At 37.8% G+C, this 22,129-nt stretch overlaps 1 protein-coding gene across 3 annotated transcripts in view; it reads left to right on the plus strand.

The window, feature by feature from the left end:
* LOC136864314 (tyrosine-protein kinase transmembrane receptor Ror) overlaps positions 1 to 22,129 on the plus strand; it is a 245,381-nt gene that overhangs the window by 157,639 nt on the left and 65,613 nt on the right. For all 3 annotated transcript variants that reach the window (XM_067141132.2, XM_067141130.2, XM_067141131.2), the window contains one exon: positions 10,174 to 10,394. In XM_067141132.2, coding sequence (XP_066997233.2) covers positions 10,174 to 10,394 — 221 coding nt within the window. The remainder of the gene's footprint in view (positions 1 to 10,173; positions 10,395 to 22,129) is intronic.

The following is a 22,129-nucleotide window of genomic DNA, read 5'->3' on the forward strand; positions in this document are numbered from 1 at the left end:
GACGGTGGGCAACGATATGATGATAAACGGTGTTAAAAGTCAGGTTGTGAGTTTCACAAATAGGAAAAGTCCTCTCAGTTTTAATTACTTCGTTGATGGGGCGAAAGTTCCTTTTTGCGGATCATTGTAAGTACCTAGGTGTTAATGCAAGGAAAGACCTTCATTGGAGTAATCACATAAATATGATTGTTAATAAAGGGTACAGATCTCTGCATATGGTTATGAGGGTATTTAGGGGTTGTAGTAAGAATGTAAAAGAGAGGGCATATAAGTCTCTGCTAAGACCCCAACTAGAGTATGGTTCCAATGTATGGGACCCTCACCAGGATTACTTGATTCAAGAACTGGAAAAAATCCAAAGAAAAGCAGTTCAATTTGTTCTGGGTGATTTCCGACAAAAGAGTAGCTTTGCAAAAATGTTTTTGGGCTGGGAAGACTTGGGAGAAATGGGACAAGCTGCTCGATTAAGTGGTATGTTCCGAGCTTTCAGTGGAGAGATGGCGTGGGAGGACATCAGTAGACGAATATGTTTGAGTGGTGTCTTTAAAAGTAGGAAAGATCACAATACGAAGATAAAGTTGGAATTCAAGAGGACAAATTAGGACAAATATTCGTTTATAGGAAGGGGAGTTAGGGATTGGAATAACTTACCAAGGGAGATGTTAAAATTTTTCCAATTTCTTTGCGATCATTTAAGAAAAGGCTAGGAAAACAACAGATAGGGAGTCTGCCACCTGGGCGACTGCCCTAAATGCAGATCAGTAGTGATTGATTGAAACCCGATCGCTCTACTTCCGCCTACGTCGACAGAGAGGAAACTTCGTAAATACAGTAGTTTCTTAAAAAAAAAAAAAAAAAAAAAAAAGTGCTCATTAGTTATGCAAAACTCAGTTATATTTCACTGACACTTAATACGTATAACAGCGGGTTACATATAAATAAGGTTTAATTAATACTCTTTTAAATTACATTTTGCCAGGACCTAAAGGAAATTACGTACAAATACGAATTACGCAGAACAGAGTTGTGTATAAAGCAGGTTCAACTTTATATAACAGCAAAGTGGTGCAAGTCAACCAAATTGAACCACCCAACAACTCTGCCGCACATACAATAATGGCAGAGGAAAACAGCAAGACCAGTAGTGATGCAAAGAAAAACAACAACTTACCGTGGTGACAGTATATCTCAGTTAAAAAACACAGAGAGAAGGAAAAGGGTCTACGTTCCTAACACACAAAAAAGAGATGTCGATACAAATTTTTACTATAATCTCGTAACTACTAATTACTATAGTGTGATATCAAGTAAGTAAACATTTCAGTTACCGGCAATACAAATTTAATAATAGGTTGAGTAATCATTCAACAGAGGAAATACTGTTTCCACATAAAAGATTATTAATCATATAACCAATGTGACATCAAACCAATTAGAGTTGATTATAACTACTAAAATTCATTAAGTCAAATTAGAATGAGAGAAGAATTTTTGTTACTCACATAAGTGAGGAACTGAAATCATGATTTTGTTTTGATGATCTCTCATGAAACCAGAAGTATTCAAATTTAACTGCAGTATTCGAACGAAGTATAACAATTGAGTGGAATACAATAATAATTAAATCAAGGAAGATTAATAGCCAAACTCAATAAAACTAATCAGTAATATTCCAAGAAATCCCAAAAGGATCTTCAAATAGTAGAGGGACTCAATGAATGACCATGAATCATCAAGGGAAAATATAGAACTATCCTCTTTATTAAAATTGGGCATGGCCTAGTAATCACCAGATTAAAATAAGCTTGCCCTTAAAAAAAAATATATATATATAACAAGGATCAAGGCCAAGTTAACTAAGTTATGAAACAGAAGAGCTTCAGGTTTCACTAGGACTTCTTTAACCAGATTAAAACTATAACTTGTTATTAAAGAATGAATTCTTATAAAATATATAAATAACTAAATGATAATTAATGTCTTCAAAGTATTAGTATATCATACACTGTTAATTCCAAGAGATTGGTCGTTGTGCACTAAATGAACATCAAGGAAAAGAATAAGTTAACGATCATTGTGACTCAAACGACTGTATTTAATCCGACTCAAATTAAATTAAGACCATTTCTTAAATCAGCATGTAATCATTACTATAACAGAGCAAACCCACGATACAATCACTGCTCATACAACCCAATGAGAAAATTACCAACATTAGCAGTAGGAGGTGGAGGAGGAGGAGGAGGAGAAGAAGAAGAAAGGGGATATATGACAAACTATTAACTTTACAAAGGAAAAAATTAAAAGTATCCTCCTAATTCAGTACATCACATAGTTCCATCAAAGGTGGAGTAATTCAAACATGTTTCAACTCATTTGAGCCATCTTCAGTAAAATAATGGAGGTTTAAATTAAATTTACATAATACAAGCTAAAAATGTGCTGAAAAAATGAAGGAACAAATGAAAAAAAGAGATGACAGAAATAAAAATAACATTTACATCATCAGATGGAGCAATAAACAACTCGCTGCGACAAAATTCAGTGAAAAAAGGTTAACACAAATGTAATTGAATCTAAAAAATATGTTAAATCTAAGATGAAGAGAAATTTAAAACAAATGATACCGATGGAAACAAACAAATAAGTGCACACAGCGAGGTTGCTGACCTCTTAGTCGAAAAAATTTTCAGTTTTATAACAATTCAAAACAGGATGAAATCGCTGTCAAAAATTCAGGCCTACAGTCTGCCTTTGTAGAAACACCATCACCACGATTGGCTAGGAGGGGGGTGAAAAAGTTTGAGAAATCAAGCCTGAGAGGAGACAACATGCAGGCGAAATCATATGACGTGATGGAAAAATGCCGATGAAATTTAAAACTTCAGAACAGCAGCATTCTCAATTTCTTCTCAATCTAGCGGTCCCGTTCTCGATTATTGTTTCACAATGTTGGCGGGTTTGTTTGCTTTATTTTAAAAAGGTTGGGAGGGCCGTGACAAAAATGAGAAGCTGTGTTAGAGAAGAAGACAGGTGCTTGGTAAACTGTAAGTGACCATATTGGAAACAGTCAGTTGAGTTCCAATCTGTAGTGGTAAAAATGAGGTTGTGTGAGAAACTTGGGCTGATAAGTAAAAAGTGTGAAATGGGTGTGAAGAAAGCTTTAAACTTATTTTGTTTAAAAGTGGTTATCCTCTCGAAGCGGCCTGGCCTTCTCAAAGTTAATGGTCCTGTTTGTACGATCAAGTCTATTGTTGGCTCAGCTGTGTTTGCGAGGATGGGAGGAGCGAAGGGGGGAAGGGGCGGTGCAGGGCTGGTGGGGAGAGGGTTGGGTGGGGAATGGTGGTGAGTTGCAGGGATGGAGGCGGGGTTTGTTTATATTATGGAAGTTCTGTCAAACATATGGAATGAATGTTTCGAGTAGAATGTTCTTTTTTTTGTTTTCATTTAAATAGTGAGAGGGGTTCATAAACTTATGACACGTTTGTTATTTTAGACTCCCGCGTTACTAACAGCAACACAGTACGTGAATTTCTCAACTCCATTGACCCACATATAAAATTCACCATAGAGTCAAAAAACATTAATGCCCTTAATTACCTGGAGATAACCATTATGCGCAACTGGAACAACACTTTATTCTTTAATACCATCAGTACCATCCAACAAACCTCTGTACACCCAGACATACATAAGAAAACAGCTTACAATAGCATGGTACTCAGAGCATTAACTGTTCCTTTATCTCACAAGAATTACAAAAAATGAATACTCTTACAATATTGCAGAACACAACGGCTTCAGTAAAGCCTTCATCAGCAGAATTATCAATAGATATAGGAGCAGGCTCAAGACTACACTAGAGAAAGATTCTGCTAATAAAGAAAAGTTTTCCACATTCACTTTCAATAATAGCATTTACCAAATTTCTAATATTTATAAAAAAAAACACTATCAAAATAGCATTTAGAACCTCCCACACCAACTCCAAACTCATTTTTAATCCACACACTGTCAACAGTAATAACATTAATAATAGATATTTGAACTCTGGAGTTTACAAATTAGAATGCCAATCCTGTAATTCCAGCTATGTAGGTCAAACAGGTCGCAATTTTGTCATAAGATATGCCAAACATCGCAACGCTCTCAATTATAATCGTTTTTCTGCTATGAGTGAACATCATAAAGTATCTAGCCACAAATACACATCAATAGATAAAGATGTTAAGATATTGCATTATGAGAAAAAAGGCACCTTGCTCAACGTTCTCGAGAGCATCCACATCGACTAGATCAGTTTATGCCCCTAACTGTATGGCCAACTCTCCCAGTTTACCTGGAAGAGAACCATAAACAGGGAGATTGCTGGAATCAGCAAGACCTGGAGGGAGGTGAAGGCATTGGCAGCAGACAAAATAAGCTGGAGAAATGCCGTCAAGGCCCTATGTTCCACCTAGGAATTAAAGGAAATAAGTCAAGTATCATGTCAGACTCGTTGGCTGAATGGTCAGCGTACTGGCCTTCGGTTCAGAAGGTCCCAGGTTCAATTCCTGGCCGGGTCGGGGATTTTAACCTTCATTGGTTAATTCCAATGGCCCGAGGGCTGGGTGTTCGTGCTGTCCCCAACATATCTGCAACTCACAAATGACACATAACACTGTCCTCCACGTGAATAACACGCAGCTACCTACACATGGCAGATGCTGCCTACCCTCATTAGAGGATCTACCTTACAAGGACTCCACTCGGCTTGAAATAGCCACCTGAAAATATATTAGGCAAGTATCATAACGCTGGCTTCACTGTTCTAGGTTGGATGTTGATTAATGGGTGATCATTTTCATGGCTGTTCCACACTGACTTAGTGCTCCGTGGTAGTTCCCATTACATACTGGTCTTACAAAATATGACACTCCGTTGCATTGTCATAGCACTGAAACTTTGAGGTAATCGTTATGTTATACATGAAATAAATAACACACATCACAGTTTTTAATTAGCAATACTTTCATCAATACTAGAATTGCTTCACAGTTATAAGAAGACAGTGCAGATGTTCTTTACATGTATAGCTTCTTAAATCACTTTCACAATAACTCTCATTCCAAAGCAATATGAATTAATAATCAAATCTGTAGAATTTGTAATGCAGTAAGCACGCAGTCAGATCTGTGTATAAGATGTGTATTGGTTACATAACAGGTAACATCAAATCAGATGGTGGGAAAAAGATACAATAAAAAAAAAGAAAGACAGTTAGCACTTCAATGGATGGGCTTTTATACTACTCCAATTTTCCCGCGACAAAGTCAGAGTAGAATTTCTTCTGTAGGTCTCTTCATGCATATTGTGTTAATGACATACGTTTTCATACATGACGTCAGAATTTTTGTGACGTCAGAATTTTTGAATGATCAGAAAACAATTCCGTCTTAATAAAATGTTTCAGTTAAAATTTTTCATGTTTGTAATTGTCTTCACAACTTACATCAGCTGCAAATCCCACAATGCATCACTCACTCCAGTTCCAGTTCCAGTCTGATAGTTCCAGCTCGTACAATTCCTTACAGTTTACAAACATTCTTATGTTCAATAATTTACTGCATAAATTATTTGCTATAATTGTATTTTCCTTTAATTGAAAAAGCAAGAGTCATTTAAAAGCTTCCAAATAATTGTGCAGTAAGTTGAGTAGATTGTGTCACCAAAGAATGTGTTTTGCTCCCCAGTCTAATTTTCTTTATAACGAGACCCTCAGTTGTCAGCCATTTTCTTGGATCTGTAAGGAGGTGTACGAGCAGGAACTATCAGACTGGAAACGGAACTGGAGTGAGTGGTGCAATATAGGATATCCAGCTGACGTAAGCTGTGGAGGCAATTACAAATATGAACAATCTTAACTGAAACATTAAGTACAGTATGTTCAACATGCGTGAGGGACCTTCTGTTTGACTTGAAAACAAATCTAATTAAATAAGTTAATTTGTTGTAAATGATGCATACTTTCATGAAGAAATTGTTTGTGTATACCATACTTAGTGTACATTAGCTTATCCTCACAATGGCACTACATCCCTGATGGGCCTTGGCCTACCAATCAACCACTGCTCAGACCTGCAGAATGCAAGATGATGCATTGTAAGTGTGACGAATCCTTTTGGCTGTTATTCTTGGTTATTTTGGCCAGACATTAGTTTATAAGATTTTAAAAAATAAATCTTTCTTGTATTAGAATTCTGTGAAAAAATTTTGCATCCAAAATTTAATATGAATTTTAATCAGATGAAATGCATCAATTACTTGAGAAAATATGGTATAATTAGTGAAGAATACTGCTGTTACTTCTCAAAGATGTTGATCAAAATGAAGAAGTGAATTTAAAACAAAATAGAAAGTGACCTAGCAGATGATCATTTTGGATGCAGGAAGACATGTGGGACCGGTAAAATATTTTATGACCGAGGCTGATAATAATTGAGAAGATGTATACAGAAGACAGACCTTCAGTTCATAGGATTTGTAGACCTAGAGAAAGCATTCGGTAAAATTGACTGGAAAATAACAATATTGATTACAGAGACTGGAAAGTAACAAACTAACGAATCTGCATATTGTCAAAAAATTAGGAGAGCTGAAAGAAGTTTTGATTACTCATGTCAGATCAATTTGTATATTTAATGACTGAATATCTCTGCCTTCCTTGTGTGTATGAATTCAGACCAAATCAGTGGTTTTTATTTTTTTCCTTTTTATAGAGTTTGTGATCGTATAAATTACCATCTTTCCAGTGATATGCAAATTGACATTGTCTGGTGAGGATTCCTATAATTCTTTCAACTCCTTGAATCCTCTAACAACTTGTAATTACTTGACTTGCAATCACTTTTTAATATGATACTGCATGGCACGATGCAGTTTGAATGAAAGTGAAGTGATTAGTTTTGAATAAATCGGACGATAACACTACTCTATCGGACTGAACTGAGCAAAGTGAGAATGGACGTATAACATACAGAATGAGAGTGCATGGTGCACAAGACCAAGTAATCCCTGAGGAAACATGCCCTCTTTCTCTTGAACTAATTGTCCTATGAAGCTGGGATTGGTGCTAAATGAATCTTTGAACTGTTGTTTCCAGTTCGTCCGCTCAATGTTTCAGAGGCAGTGAATACCCTAGTTTTCAATGCATTGTGAAACAACCCATTCAAATAAAAGTACGTCTCTTTCATTCTTTATAAAGTATGAAAAGTCTTTTCTCCATTAGTAGACTATAAAGGTAAATACAGGTAGTATAATTTAAGACTTTGTGTCAGAGTATCGTGGCATAGGAGCGCAGGGAAGTGGTGGCAGCGAGTGCAGTGCCCACACCGCGAACAGACGTAGTCGTCTCAGATAATTGGCATAGTTACGCTAATAGAAATCAAACCAAACAGAACTCACCAGCTATATACATGCTCAGGACAAGCAAATTAATAAGTAAAGCAAACAGTTGAAAGTTATCTCCTTGAGCTGAGATGCAAGCTTTACATCTTAAGAGATTTCAATGTACACTTTGCACTTCATGGACACTGATGGAATACACTGTGTTCCTAATTTCGATTTAAAAAAAATTCTTCTGCAGTTCCAGAGTTGAAGGGTCAGGGGTAAAAAGCAGGAGAGTCAATATTTGTGCAACTTGAGAAAAAGCAACTTTTGTGCTTGACTTCCCTAGTTCTTTCCCCTAACAGCGAAACTTTGAGTGCTAATTTCTCCTGACTCACCTGCTTTTTTTTTTTCCATTTCCGACCTCTCAATAGATGCGCATGATCACTCTGAAGCAGACTGTAACAATATCTCAATTTCGTTGAGAAAGTGACTTACCTGGTATTTTCCCCTGACCCTTCAACTATTCCTGTAAACTTTTCTTTTGAGAGTTCCCCATAGATAAAGTTTGAATGAGCTTAAATCAGGCAATCAAGAGGACTATAGGCCTTTACTGATAAATTGATCATGTTAGAACACTTCCTGCAACCGCCATATCGAGCTACGTGCCATATGGTCCGTCGCACCATTCTGCTGGAAATAGCCATACCTTTTTCCTTCTTCAGTCAGTTCAGCAAAAATTAGTTCGAGAATGCTGTAAATATAATGGTCAGAAGTAATGGTGTCCTGAAAAAATATCTGACTGATAATTCCTCGGGCAAGTTCAGAAGTACCGTATATAGGCTATTATTATGGTGGGGTCACCACTCGCAGAGACATTTCATACCTACTGCCAGATGTGACTTTAGGCTGCTCCTCAGGAGTATAGAAACCTGAACTGGGACAAGATGATGGAGGAGGAATGGTGGAAGGAGAGAGGAAGACGAAGAAGTGCCATAAATGCCCCAATAAGCTAGATAATGGGGAAACGAGGAGGAGGATGATAATGAATTCTTCACATCATGCAGAGGTGTCGTCTGTTAAATGTGTGGGTTCTCTGTATACCAGATCCTATTGTTCTGCGAAATGACATATCTACTCAAATGAAACCATGCTTCATCACTCATAAAAAGAAAGTTCAAATCCACGATACCATCGGGGACACCATTCATTAGACAAAAAAAGCCTGAGGCCTGCAGATTATGAGGCGATACATGGTCAGTGCAATGAATCCTCTCGGTCATTATTCTTGCTTTTCTAGACAAAGATCACCATCTCACCATCAGATAGCTGCACAGTCATTACTCTCCTAAGCAACATACTTGGACTGACTTGCAGTCTTGCCGGTATATCACCTAACCTCTCCTGTGTGAAAGCTGCCCTCCACTGGTTCTTTTTTTTTTTTTTATTATTGGTTACGGAACTACTACACCACTTGTAAATGAATTGATGCAGGTAACATTTTTTTTGGTTTTGTAGAACCAGGAAACTGTCTACAGAATTTTCGGTGCCACCTATTAAGTGGCTTCTTCTTCTTGTGCAAATAGGACTCAACCAGAAATATTCTCTGTATTGTAGAGTGCTCATTCAGTCCATTACATGCAGCCTACAGATTTCATTGCAAGAATAAGATTTTGTAATTGGCTAATGAATAGATTCTGGCCACACGGTATAGATGTAGCATAACTGCCTTTCACCTGGAGATCCTGGTTCGATTCCTGGCCAGGTCAGGGCATTTTGCTTGGTCCTGAGGAATAGTTCGAGATCTACTCAACCTACATGGTTACGACTAACTAAATGAACCTTTTTGAATGATTATAAAATAAATAATTAAATCTATGAAGAGTCCAAGGTCAGTATTGTGAGTGTGCAGTAACAGACTTCATCTAATCCAGTTTAAAAAACTACTTCAAATTGAACTTTAAAAAAATAATTTTCGAAACTTGCAGCTGACAAACGGGAACGTCTTTCTGTTATAGTATGACCATGCTTTGAGAATAATAATGTTCTTTTTCTGTGTAAAAAAAAGTTACATTCCGGAGTACCTTGTTCTTTTAGTAACTTGACTCGCGGTTCAGAATATGAAGCGTCTATTAACGAGTGTCGGCTCATCTTCAGGGCAACATCACACCGTCAGTGTTTCAAAGCTTTGCTGTTTCAAAGCATCGTTGTAGCTGACATGTACGGGACAGTTGAAGTTTCCATTCATGCGGCACGGCACGCGAAGTAATCTCACTGCTTCGAAATAGTGAAGCGTATTTGTGTTTAGGCATAGAGACAACTGATAGCGCTGGCTAAGTGTTTCAAAGCATACACACACTAGCCAACTCTAGCCCTGGGTTTGATTCTTGGCCAGGTCAGGGATTTTTACCTAGTCCTGTGTGTCGGTTCAATGTCCATTCAGCCTACGCGATTACAATTGAGGAGCTATCTGATGGTGAGATGGTGACCCCGTTTTAGAAAACCAAGAATAATGGCCCGAAGATATGTCGCACTGACCTTGTGTCCTCCACCGCATAATTTTCAGGCCTTCGGGCTGAGCAGCAGTCGCTTGGTTGAACAAGGCCTGTCAGGGCTTTAGTGCCATTTTTTTTCTTTTTTAAATTTATTTATAAATAACTGATTCTTACTCTCCATTATGAGATGTGTTTTTCTGATAGTGAGTGTTATTTAGTTTAGCAGTATTTCCATTTATATCCTACTCTAATTTAAATGTAATGTAATATGATGTAAATTTTTCATTTTAAGTAACGAGTTCGCTTTTTCCAGGGAAAGTTTATAAGGGTGAGGTGAATACCGGAGAACCAGGTGAACCATGCCTTCAAGTAGCCATAAAAACCCTGAAGGAGAATGCAACTCCAAAAACTCAGGCTGACTTCCGTCGAGAGGTTGAACTAATGACAGATCTCCGGCATTCTAATATTGTGTGTTTACTTGGTGTCATAATGAAGGGTGAACCACTCTGTATGCTGTTTGAGTACATGACTGAGGTAAATGTGTTACTGCACCATAAATTATATTTTAGAAGTGGTATTGCCTGCATTTTCTATTACTTTTCCTTATTTGCAGTTAACTGTGGTGTTTGGCCACAACTATGATATTCTTTCTTAGCTTATTACAAGCATGTTTGTAATCCATTTTACAGTATTTGTGGCCCTGGTATCATGTGCATAATCTTAGAGTACTTAAAATCTGTTCAATACTTTCCGAATGAAAGAATTACTAAACTGTTAGTCATACTGTGGGGAGTATACAACCTGTGACAATAAAGTTCAGTGAATGAAGTCAGAACGGTCGATCCAGCAACACTGGCGATATGTAATGCTGCTCCTGCGTAGCAGCAGGTTTTGACCACCTGCTTCCAATGTTGTTCAGTTGAGTATTGTGTGTGTACCGTGTAAGACCTGTTTGACACAATGCGTGTTTAGTGCGTTAGTTCCGAACTGCGAACAGGAACATGAACGACCAAAAGATCAATGTACAGTTTTGTTTTTAGCTTGGCAAGACACCAAAAGAAACGCATGTGATGCTGGTACATGTTTATGAAGATCAAGCACTGTCTTTGAAGCGTGTGTACGAGTGGTTCGCCCGTCTTCGAGGAGGCCGGGAAAGTGTTTCAGGCAACCCCCGTAGCGGAAGTCCGGCGACCACCGTCAGTGAAAATAACATTGAGAAGGTGAGGCCATTAATCATGAACAATTGGCGATTAACTGTGCGCTTGATAGCGGATGAACGGCAGATTAACCGTGAATCCGTGCGACAAATCGTTACCCAGAAGTTCGGGAAGAGGATAACGTGTTCTCGTCTTGTGCCACATCACTTGAACATCCCCCATACTCGCCAGATCTCAATGCTCCAAACTTCTTCCTATTCCCATGACTCAAACTCGCTTTGAAAGGAAAGAGATTTGACGATATTCCTGACATCCAACGAAGTGTGATGAGGCTTTTGAACACTATCCCAAAGGAAGCCTTCTTGCAATGTTTCCAGGACATGTATCGCCGATCTCAGCAGTGCATTGTTATGGGAGGGGACTATTTCGAAGGACAGTAAGGTCACTGTTGTGCATTGTTCACCTATGTTGATAGTACAGGATTATTCACCAAACAAACTGTATTGTCCTAGGTTGTATTTCAATAATTCTTTGAATGATTGGTGTATATTGTTATAAATTAGAGTTTTTAATCATTTCCCTTGTCCGTATGTAGTAATTTTGGGGCAAATTGGTCCCCTTCCCCAAGCTCAGTGATTTAGTTGGTTAGTTGCCTTCCTTCTGTTCCCAAGATGACACGCAACGAGCCATCTGTTGATGAACAAGATTACCATTTCACCTATGAGCAATGATAAAATTGAATTTAAACCTTTTGGTGTTGTTAGAAAAGTTATGGTGTACTTCTGAGGAAGTAGAGTGTAATAATAATAATAATAATAATAATAATAATAATAATAATAATAATAATAATAATAATAACTATAATAATAATAATAATAATAATAATAATAATAATAATAATAATAATAATAATTTACCAATCAATTACACTAAGCAGATAAAAGAATTAATTTTCTAGAAAATTTCCCACCGGCACACATCATTTAGTGACCATGACATACTAAAACTTCATTAAAATACCACCAAGGATGGTTGTATGTATTCTGCCCATTTAAGCCACATCTAACACATTAGACACACAAGAAACTCTCAGGGGTGATCAGTAAGGGATTTACATGTTCCATAAAAAGAATGGTGTGGATCAAGGAAATGGGCAGATATCAGTAAATAATGAACCATCGAAATACAAATTAATGGTGGATGATTTATTACAAAATAATTCCGTCCTTCTGAGAATTATGATTGTGTGAGATGATCACTAAAATTTTATGTTAACTCTCACTGTACATCCAAAAATTAAGCAAATGGGATGGTACATGTTAATAAATTCCTATCAATTCTGACACAAATTTTTTTTTCATACAGTCATATTTTATCAAATATTATTTTCAATGTTAAATTTGATTTGCTTAGAGAATGATGCTCGTACGCATGTCAAATCATGCCCGAAAATCTGGAACAAGATTTTAAATGCTTAAGTCACATGACTGGTCAAAAAGATGAAAATACAAAGAAATTTAATAAATCTTTTTGACACTTTCATTTCACTTGATAATTATTTCTCCAATTTAACTCGACCTTTCAGTTGTTATCTGTTCAGCGTAACCTCAGAATACACGTGACTTCACGTGATAAAAGTAAGCAAGAAAAACTTTTTAAATTAAATTAATACTTTAACCATGTGTCATGACCTTAACACAACGCCGAAACTCAGAACAACAATGGTAACACACACATCAATAATTTACAATAAAAAATAAAATCACTCACCCTGTGGAAATAACAAAAAATGCACGTAATAAAATCTCCCGTTACCATCATCCACCAAGGAAAGAAATGTAACCAACTACAACTAAGGATACTATTTTACAAATATACACACATGTCCACACGTTATTAATCCACTTTATGGAAATGGAAGACTCCCATAGATAATGGCCTGCACACAGGAGTAATCAATCCGGTACAAATAGTCTGGGTAATGGTGACTGATAATATCTTCAATATCTACATCGAACTCAGGATGTTACCGAAATTTATCAAATATCAAGGAATTGAGTGATATTATACAGCTACAATTTTGATATAATTGTGATGACGCTCATCCAGTATGACAAAAAGGCTCTAACAATCTTATACGCTCAATTTTATTTTGTAGGAAGACATGTGGTTTACCTCGTGGTTCAATAATATTTTGTGAAGACTCTATCACCTATGGTTCTCTCACGAAAACAACTACTCGCAAATACATAGAAAATGATGATAAATTATTCCTAAATATCCATTCATCATTGCACACAACATCGCAGAAATAGATTACATATGCTTCTGTTCATAGTGACGCGAAGATTCGCCCCCAAATAGCACATAAAATCACCATAATCCATGCAGCATCTCTCCACATGACACAACGTGAGAGGTAAAATATCAAAATAATTCGCAACATCCGTCCAAAATATCAAGGGAAAATTTCGTGAATGACTGGAGCCACACATAAATATAATAATCATGCAATGTCCTCCCTTAAAATATGAAATCGGATCCAAAAGAAAACTATCCGTATCGTTAGTGTAGCATTAATGTGTCAGATGAGCCTGCCCCCTCATGAAAAATATAGCAAACACTTTTGGTGAAATATAGGAGAAATAAATTCTGAAGAATAAAAATATTATACGTACGCAATCCTCAATATTATATTAATTGAATGGAAATGTAATATTCCTTGAAGGTTAACCGATGGCTGATATTTGAACCAGATACTTGTCCAATGACACGACTTATTGAAACCCGCGTGGTCGATGATGTTGACATACCGTCATCACGCATCTTAAAATCGTACAGTAGGAGAAAATATAAATTCAACATCGTATAACACAAGAAAATGAAATGGTAAAGATACTAGAAATCTACTCGAATTACTGTTCAATCAATAATGCCTTCAAGAAGAAAGTTAACTACTTATTGTAGCTACATAGAACAGATGAGACCCAGTATAAATGAAATGTCGACTTAACTTGGATGTCTTGATGACCCTGGTCTCCTTCTAGGCTGGATTCATGGCATTAGGATGCTGTCAGCATTGGTCCTGTCTTTTAGTGCTGCATCCTGATCTGGGCGATGTCTCCGGGGCACACAAATTTCTTACTGTAGGTCTTCATTGCCTTGGCCGGTATCGAACTGGTACTGCTTGAGGTGCACTAAAACTTTCACGAAAATATTAGTATAAATTCCCCACTCATGGTTTGACAATTGACATGTAATGATATGTACTTTCTTCATAGACACTATTGACGTCTGCTATGACTGTAGATGGTCTGTTAAACTACCAAGAAATGACACTGTTCTCCTCGTGGTGCAAGTAACAGCTGTCCAGGTCTATAAAAGACTTTCCCGCATAGTCAGCTTTTGAACAACACGCATAGCCAGCAAGTAAGCAAGTAAGAGAATCCTAGTTCGAGTTCGCCACCTATATTCTGAGCTGTGACGTCATACTTCGTGATTCGATTGACGTCCTGAATTCCTCGATGTTGTAATTAACATGTCGCCTAATTTCTTATTAATTAATTAGTTAATTAATTCCACAATTAATTTCCTTATATTATTATTTATGCCTTCCTAAAAATGTGATATCAAGGCTTTTATGCACACTTGTTGGAGAATGTTTATTATGACGTCGAATCTAAAGTTGTATTATTACGAAAGGTTTTGAATATAATACTTCTCATGGATAGAGAGTTCAGCAGTATTAAAATTTTTCCCGTCTTCTCTTGCGGTGATAACACTGTCCTTCACCCCTCAACAGGTTATAGAAAGGGAAAAAATGAAAGTCATCCCTTTGGGTTCCGCTGCAAACACTCTGCGCGGAACACATGGCGTACAGTCCGGTCACATAAAAGTAACTGCCAATTACAGTAGACCTAAAATGTCACAGTATGTAAAAGAATTGGGTATGCTGGAAGATATCAAATAAGCTTCATTATGGCTGGATGGAGGTTCAGAATTCACTGTTGAATTTCAAGACCTTCGTGAAGACATGCACTCCAGTCACAACTTGTTGATTATGAAATACAGTACTTACAGAATTGAGTGTCGGAGTGTTTGAGAGAATCTTTCAAGTAATGTGTTGCAGAAGGATTAAATGGAGAGGGGTGAAAAGAAACACATTAGATGAAGAGAGGACAGTCCTCAGAAATAAAATTACTAGGGAAAGCTAATGAAAATACCGTATTTGCACAAATAATCCCCGCATATTTTTAAAAATAATTTTAGGCATGAAATTGGGGTGCAGGTTTTATTTGCGTCAAGGTTGGCAACACGCTCCTGGATCACCTAGTTTCGGATATAGGGTGTACAGTTATGCTTTAATTGCAGATGAAAGAAAACTGCCGTTGTATGTCATATTTAAATGAAAAGGAATTCATACTTTTAATTTAAAAATGCCTTCAAATTTAAATAAAATAGTTTTTTTACACAATAATTTAAATTCAATTTTTTTTCATTGTCACAATAGAATGCGTCTTCCGGAACGTGCAGGGCTAGCTTTTCACACTTTCACTCACTTAGGTGTGTCGACAATGTGTTTCATAGTTGCTAAGTTTGAGTAAATCATAGTTCTTTTGTTTTCAGCATTTTAAGAAATGCCATAATATCATGTAACAGGCAGTGTGCGGAGAAGCAGAATCTGCGAACCGTGGCGATGCTGACAGTTGGCGAAAAGGTGTGCCTCATAATTATAATCAATTCGTATGCAACGCACAATATTGTCAATTGCAATGAAATGCATTTTTTTTATGCCTAGCCCAAACAGACTTTTTAAAAGGAGATGGGGGTCACTGTACTTTCTTGCAATGCAGACAGAAGCGAAGGACTTCCTCGCCTCGTCATAGGAAAGTTTGTTAAGCCATGGTGTTTTAAGGGTGTTGGGTACTTCCCGTGCAAGTACAAGGCATCTAAAAATGCAAACAGTACAGTAATCCAAAAAATAAAGCACTTGCACAGGGGAGACAGCAAAATTTGTCCTGATCTTTGAGTCGTGTTTTTCTTCTTTCGGTGCGTGAGGTTATGTTCGGCAGTGATTTATCCATGTGCATTATTTGAATAATGTAAATGCACCTCGTTGAATACATTTCAGAAATCGTTCTTTCCGTAGTATTTGAAAGATTTAGACTGTGAATAAAGGTGAATGCATGCATTAATGGGTCTTAGAATACTTTGTGACGCGGCAAGAGTTAGCATTTCTGAATTACAAGAGAAATGCCATGGCGGTAAATCGTACAGTGATAGAGTTATTGTCCTGCATTGCAATGCAGATGGAAGCGAGAGACTTTCCACTTCCTCCCCTCGTCATAGGAATGTTCAATAAACCACGATGTTTTAATGGCATTGGGTACTTTCCATGCAAGTACAAGGCATCTAAAATGCATACAGTGCAGTAATCCAATGAGTAAAGTACTTTCACAGGGGAGCCAGCATAGATTTTTCCTCGTCTTTTTTTTTTTCTTTGCGTGAGGTTATGTTTGCCAGTGAGTTATGCGGCCAGTATCCAGTATTCGGGAGATAGTAGGTTCGAACCCCACTATCGGCAGCCCTGAAGATGTTTTTCCATGGTTTCCCATTTTCACACCAGGCAAATGCTGGGGCTGTACCTTAATTAAGGCCACGGCTGCTTCCTTCCCACTCCTAGCCCTTCCCTGTCCCGTAGTCGCCATAAGACCTATCTGTGTCGGTGCGACGTAAAGCCACTACCAAAAAAAAAAACAAAAAAAAAACAACGTAAATGCACCTTGTTGGATAGCTTTTGGAAATAGTTCTTTTCCATGGCATTTGAAAGGTTTAAACTGTGAATCGATGTTAATTGCATGCAGTAACGGATTTTAGAATATTTTGTGACGCGACAAGGGTTGGTATTTCTGAAGTACGAGTTGGTGATTGATTCAAAATCACGTAACTTGAAGTTCGATTTTTGCATCCCAACAACTTGGAATTAATGAGGTTTTACCATATCGCAATACTAACATCTGAGTTTGTTGGTGTGTCTGTTTAAAGTGCATACATTGCACGAAAATAATTATTCACCATCGGTTGTGTTAATATCTGCATAAAAAATGACCGCATGTGAAAAGTGTTTTAGATGTGGAGTGTGACAAATATGTAAGTAATTTAGGAGATGATTCTAGTGATGCAGGAGACAACGTATTTTTCGATCTACAGGGAATCAAGCCTATTGTAAGTTCAGATTAATGAAATACCTAGGCCTACTTGCTAATTTTCATGACAATTATATTTTGTAGAAGTGATAATGTATTTTTATCATCTCAAATATGTTCGGGAAAAGCAGTTATATCTGTAAATGTACACGTTTATATTTGCGTAAAGACCACCTGGACCTCGTGGAGTGATATGAAATGTTTGTTTATGCCTATGTTACTCTTTCGATGGAAGGAATTTTAGTTCATATCATTTTTTTTTTCAAAATGAGCCTGATTAAAAGTAGGGTGCGGGGATTATTCGCGTAAATACGGTATAAAAAGGAAGGCAAGATCAAATAAGAATCAGTGGACAACCCCTGAGATACTGTTTCTAATTGATGAAGAACTGAGGTACAAGAATATAGCCTTTTCTGTATAAACATGAAAGAGTAACACTCTTTTGTTCCTACGTGGATGGTTACGTACTAATTGAAGAATAGATTTGCAGTGCCGGCTTCTCCCAAGGCAACTAGTAATTTTCAGAGTAGATCAACTCCTACTTAGGTCCCTCAATGCCCTGTCAAACTTTGAGATCAGTGTAATGTCTCCCATCTCAACAGCATTAACAGCCCCTTCATTTTTCTGTCCAATATCATCTGCTTTCATTCGCAGATGTAATTTGTGAATTTGTTCCTGCTTTCTTTCTGCCTTGTCTCCTTTCCCTTGAAGTTGTTTACCATTCAAGCTCCCACTATTCTCGTAGCTATATTTCCTTTCTCCAAAAATGAGTATGATTTTCTTAAGCACAACACCTACCTTTATACAACTGTAAAATGTGCAATCTACACTCCTCACTTCCTAATGTAGTTACGTCTATCCTTTATGTCCTTTTCAGTTTTCACATTCATGTACCTCAGCCGTTACCAACTGTCTGATACTCAGAGAAAGTTCAAGCAACAGGGGAGGTGCTGTAATTGGGGCAGCCTTTAGTTCAGAGGTTCCCAGTTATAACTGGGCTGTAGGTTTTAGCAGTATCTGGTTTATTCCTTTGGTTCAGGGGTGACAAGTGGAAGCCTTATTTTGTTCAGACTTCAGCAGGTTTATCTACGTTAAAAATGAACAGATAAGTGTCTGAGGATTTGTATCATTGGCCTCTGTTTAACAAGAAAATAGCCCTTTAAATTTTACAGCCTGCATACAAGGTGGCAATTTGTGTGGGAGTATCCATAGCACTGGTGGGCGAGTAGTTAGCATCCCTTACTTCAACATGGGAATCTCAGGTTCAAGGTGCACTAGCACCTCAATTTTTTTTTTTTTTTTATCAGGCTAGGAAATGTGCAGATTAAAATATAAGCTATATCGTGAACTCCTCTACTGTTGTCCCATCGTGCCACTTCTGATTTGACAAATCTTCACTTTTCCTGTTATTTTTATAACCACTAGGATGATAGTAAACATATTTGTAATGATACATTTTGTATTTAATCTGTGCATTTCCTAACAATAAGTCCCCATGGACAAAGAAAAATATGATAAAGGTGAAAAGGAGATGAAAATAAAAAAAAGTAGAAAATGAGGCCTTGAACCAGAGATGTCCACATGGAAGTCGAGGATGCTGATCACTAGACCAGTGGTGCTACAGATGCAACAAAATTGCCAACAGTTACACAAGCTGTAAAATTTTCTCATTAAATAATGGCCAATTGCACAAGCTTTTAGAAACGTATCTGTTTCTTTTTGGCAAAAGTTTGAATGAAATCTGTTACCCCATAGCTGTCTGTGGCTTCTCCTAGTGAATATTTGTTTTAATACAGACTCCTTCACTTACACACAACACACCATACTGCCAACTACCACAGATGTGCAGAACAGTAAAATTGCTTAAAAGTGGAGTTGGTGTCAGGAAAATATCTATCCAGCCATTAAAAAAACGCGCAAAATCCACATACGACACAGATCACACTTGCAACCCCACCAAAGGTGTGAATATGGGGATAGAGAAAGAAGAAGAAATGTTGAGTAGGCTGTAAAGGAAATAGAAACTAGAGAGTATATTTGAAAGGGAATCACACTTGCAGGTGATACTTTATCGAAGTCAGTAGATGGTCTGGGAAATTACTGAATGTTGTGGACAGTTTTGCAATGTTATCTCCCTTCTTTTCAGTCTACCAGCAAATTGCCTGTTTCATCATTGATGCTGTAGAAACATTGGATGTTTTCTCTTTTGAAGTGTGGAAGTCATCCCTTCCTTAGACGTTGCATTCTCTTTCACACATATCAGGTACAAATATACGATAAAGTTCTGTCACCTTACAGCTATCGTAGCTGACCTGAACTACTTCTCATCCATTGAGGTTGTTTTGTAGGCATTCAGTGAGAAGGTGTTTTGTCATTGCGAAGCTCATCTTCTTACCATATCCTCTTCCATACTTTATTTTTGACGTCATCTTTTCTAAGCCTTGTAGCCATGTTGATCTGTCATCGTCCTGGCTTTGTTTTTCTTCAAGAATGGTACATGCAACTTGGTGAGCAGCCTTTTTACTTTTGTCCAGCTTTCTTTGGTGGTGGTAATCAGCAGCATTATTATTTGTCATACGTTAACCTTCTCGTATGTGAAGTGCCACCATTTGATTCTTACTGGTCGTGTTCATGCTGCAGGATTGGTTTACAGAGTTGCAAGGCATGACATGCTGATGATATGTTGGTGTTGTGTCAAGACTGTTTTATGGAGTGCAATTCTTGCATCCTGGAGACTTTTGAGATCTCAGTATAAACAATCAACAAAGTTTAACACAACGGGACTTCAGATAACTTCACATACCACAAGAAGACTTAAAAAAAACCAGAGAGAGTGAATTTGGGTACTCTGACTACATTATCCCCTAAGAAGAGGAAACTCTTGACCAGTCAACTATTACAGACTCAATTATTGAAGATAATAAGGAAAAGGAAATAGAAAAACTTCAAAGACAAGTCACAGGATTAAAGAGGAAGCATGCTGCTACGTTGGTGACGCTGAAGGCTACGAAAGACACGCTTAAAAAATAAATGTAGAGGTCCAAGGTATTTCGTATCAGTCAAAAGACGACAGACACCACCCGAAGTGACACAACATGTTATCAAAAAAGAGGTAGAGAAATTACTTTCAAAATGTTTTACACCGGGATAGATACAGTGTATTGTAAGCGCGAAGAAAAGAGTGAAATGGTCCTCGGAAGACATTGCGAGTGCCCTTGCATTAAGGGCACTTTCTAAGAAGGCTTATGCGTACCTTAGAAAGGGAAACACGCCTTTACATGCTAGATCAACATTGCAGAAGTGGATACAAAAACTGAAATGCAGACCTGGTATTTTGAAGGAAGTGCTCCATTTATTAAAGTCTCGTGCAGTAAATTTTCAAGGTCTGGAAAAGATGCTGTTTTGAGTTTTGAGGAGATGAATATTGACTCTCCCATTTGTTACGATTCAATGGATGATGCAATACTGGATCCGTACAGGAATGTCTTTGTTATCATGTTTCGGGGTTTGTTTTCTCAATGGAAATAACTGTGTTTTATGACTTTGACAAGACCATGACAGCCAAACTTCTGCAGCACATTATAAGAAACATTGAAGCTTACAACATTAATGTGGTTGCCGTAACATGCATGTGATATGTGAGGGAAAAACTCTGAAGTGTGGAAAGAGCTGAATGTAAATTTGACCAACACTTTTTTTTTTAATAATCCCGAAGACAAATTAAGAAAAGTGTGGGTTTTCTGTGATGTGCCTCATCTTTTAAAGCTTTTGAGGAACCATTTCTTAGATGGTCTTGTGCTGCCCGATGGAACTGAATTACGTAGTGGTATGATACAAGAAATTGTTAGCACAACAAAGTGGGGACTTCACACCAACATATCATATCAATGATGTTCACCTGTACAATTAACCGCACAGCTGTTTTCTCGGCGTACTGCTAAGGCGGTTAAATACTTCCTGCATAAAGACCTTGAAAGTGAGTTCTTCGAATTGGTTAATGACGTATTCGATGCATTAAATTCTAGAATCCCCAAGGACCATAAAACTCCACTCAGAAGTGGCTACGGACTTGATCTTCACAGTCAAGAAAATACGCTGTAAAGATTTCTGGACAATATCTCCCAAATAAGGGTTGGCAAAAGAAAGTCTACTACCTTTTCAGAAGGGATTTGTAATTTCAATTAATTCCTTACGCTGACTTTATGAGAACCTGAAAGGGCCTAGTATTTCTTACATACTGTAACGGGCTGGCAGGGTAAATAAGTAAATAAATGAGTACAGAACCTGATAGCATCGTATTTCTAAGATTTATTAACTAAGCACTACAATTACAGATTTACACACACAGAGACGATAGCCGAGCTTACAACTTGCACACGTACACAGTTGCACACTTAAACAGTTCGCGCGCGCTCTCTCTCTCTCTCTCTCTCTCTCTCTCTCTCTCTCTCTCTTAGTTTCTCTTATGTTCCATCTACAATGACACACACACAGAGTCATCGATTATTTACACTACACTCACTCAGCCACTCAGTCACACTCGTTAGCGCTGTCACGGTCCACAGCCTACATGTCAGTCTCGCAGGTCGGGATAGTATCCGCTGTTCACTCAATCCGTCAAACCCCGTTCGCAGTCTGCACACGTCGGCACCAAGTGTTCCGTTCGTGCTGCTCCAGAACACCCCAGGTTCTTCTCCAGCAGCCGGCCTCAAGAGAGAGAGAGAGAGAGAGAGAGAGAGAGAGAGACACGCACGCGCGCGCGCGCACACACACACACACACACACACACACCAGGGAAACAGGAATGAGTCCTCAGCTCCAACAGGCAGATACTCCATCAGGCTGACATCTCAGCCCAGGCTATCACTGACTGCGCTCTTCGCTAACTCACACCAGCAAACTCAAT

The sequence above is a fragment of the Anabrus simplex genome, chromosome 2, assembly GCF_040414725.1.
Source record: "Anabrus simplex isolate iqAnaSimp1 chromosome 2, ASM4041472v1, whole genome shotgun sequence".
In the NCBI taxonomy this organism is placed as follows: Eukaryota; Metazoa; Arthropoda; class Insecta; order Orthoptera; family Tettigoniidae; genus Anabrus; species Anabrus simplex.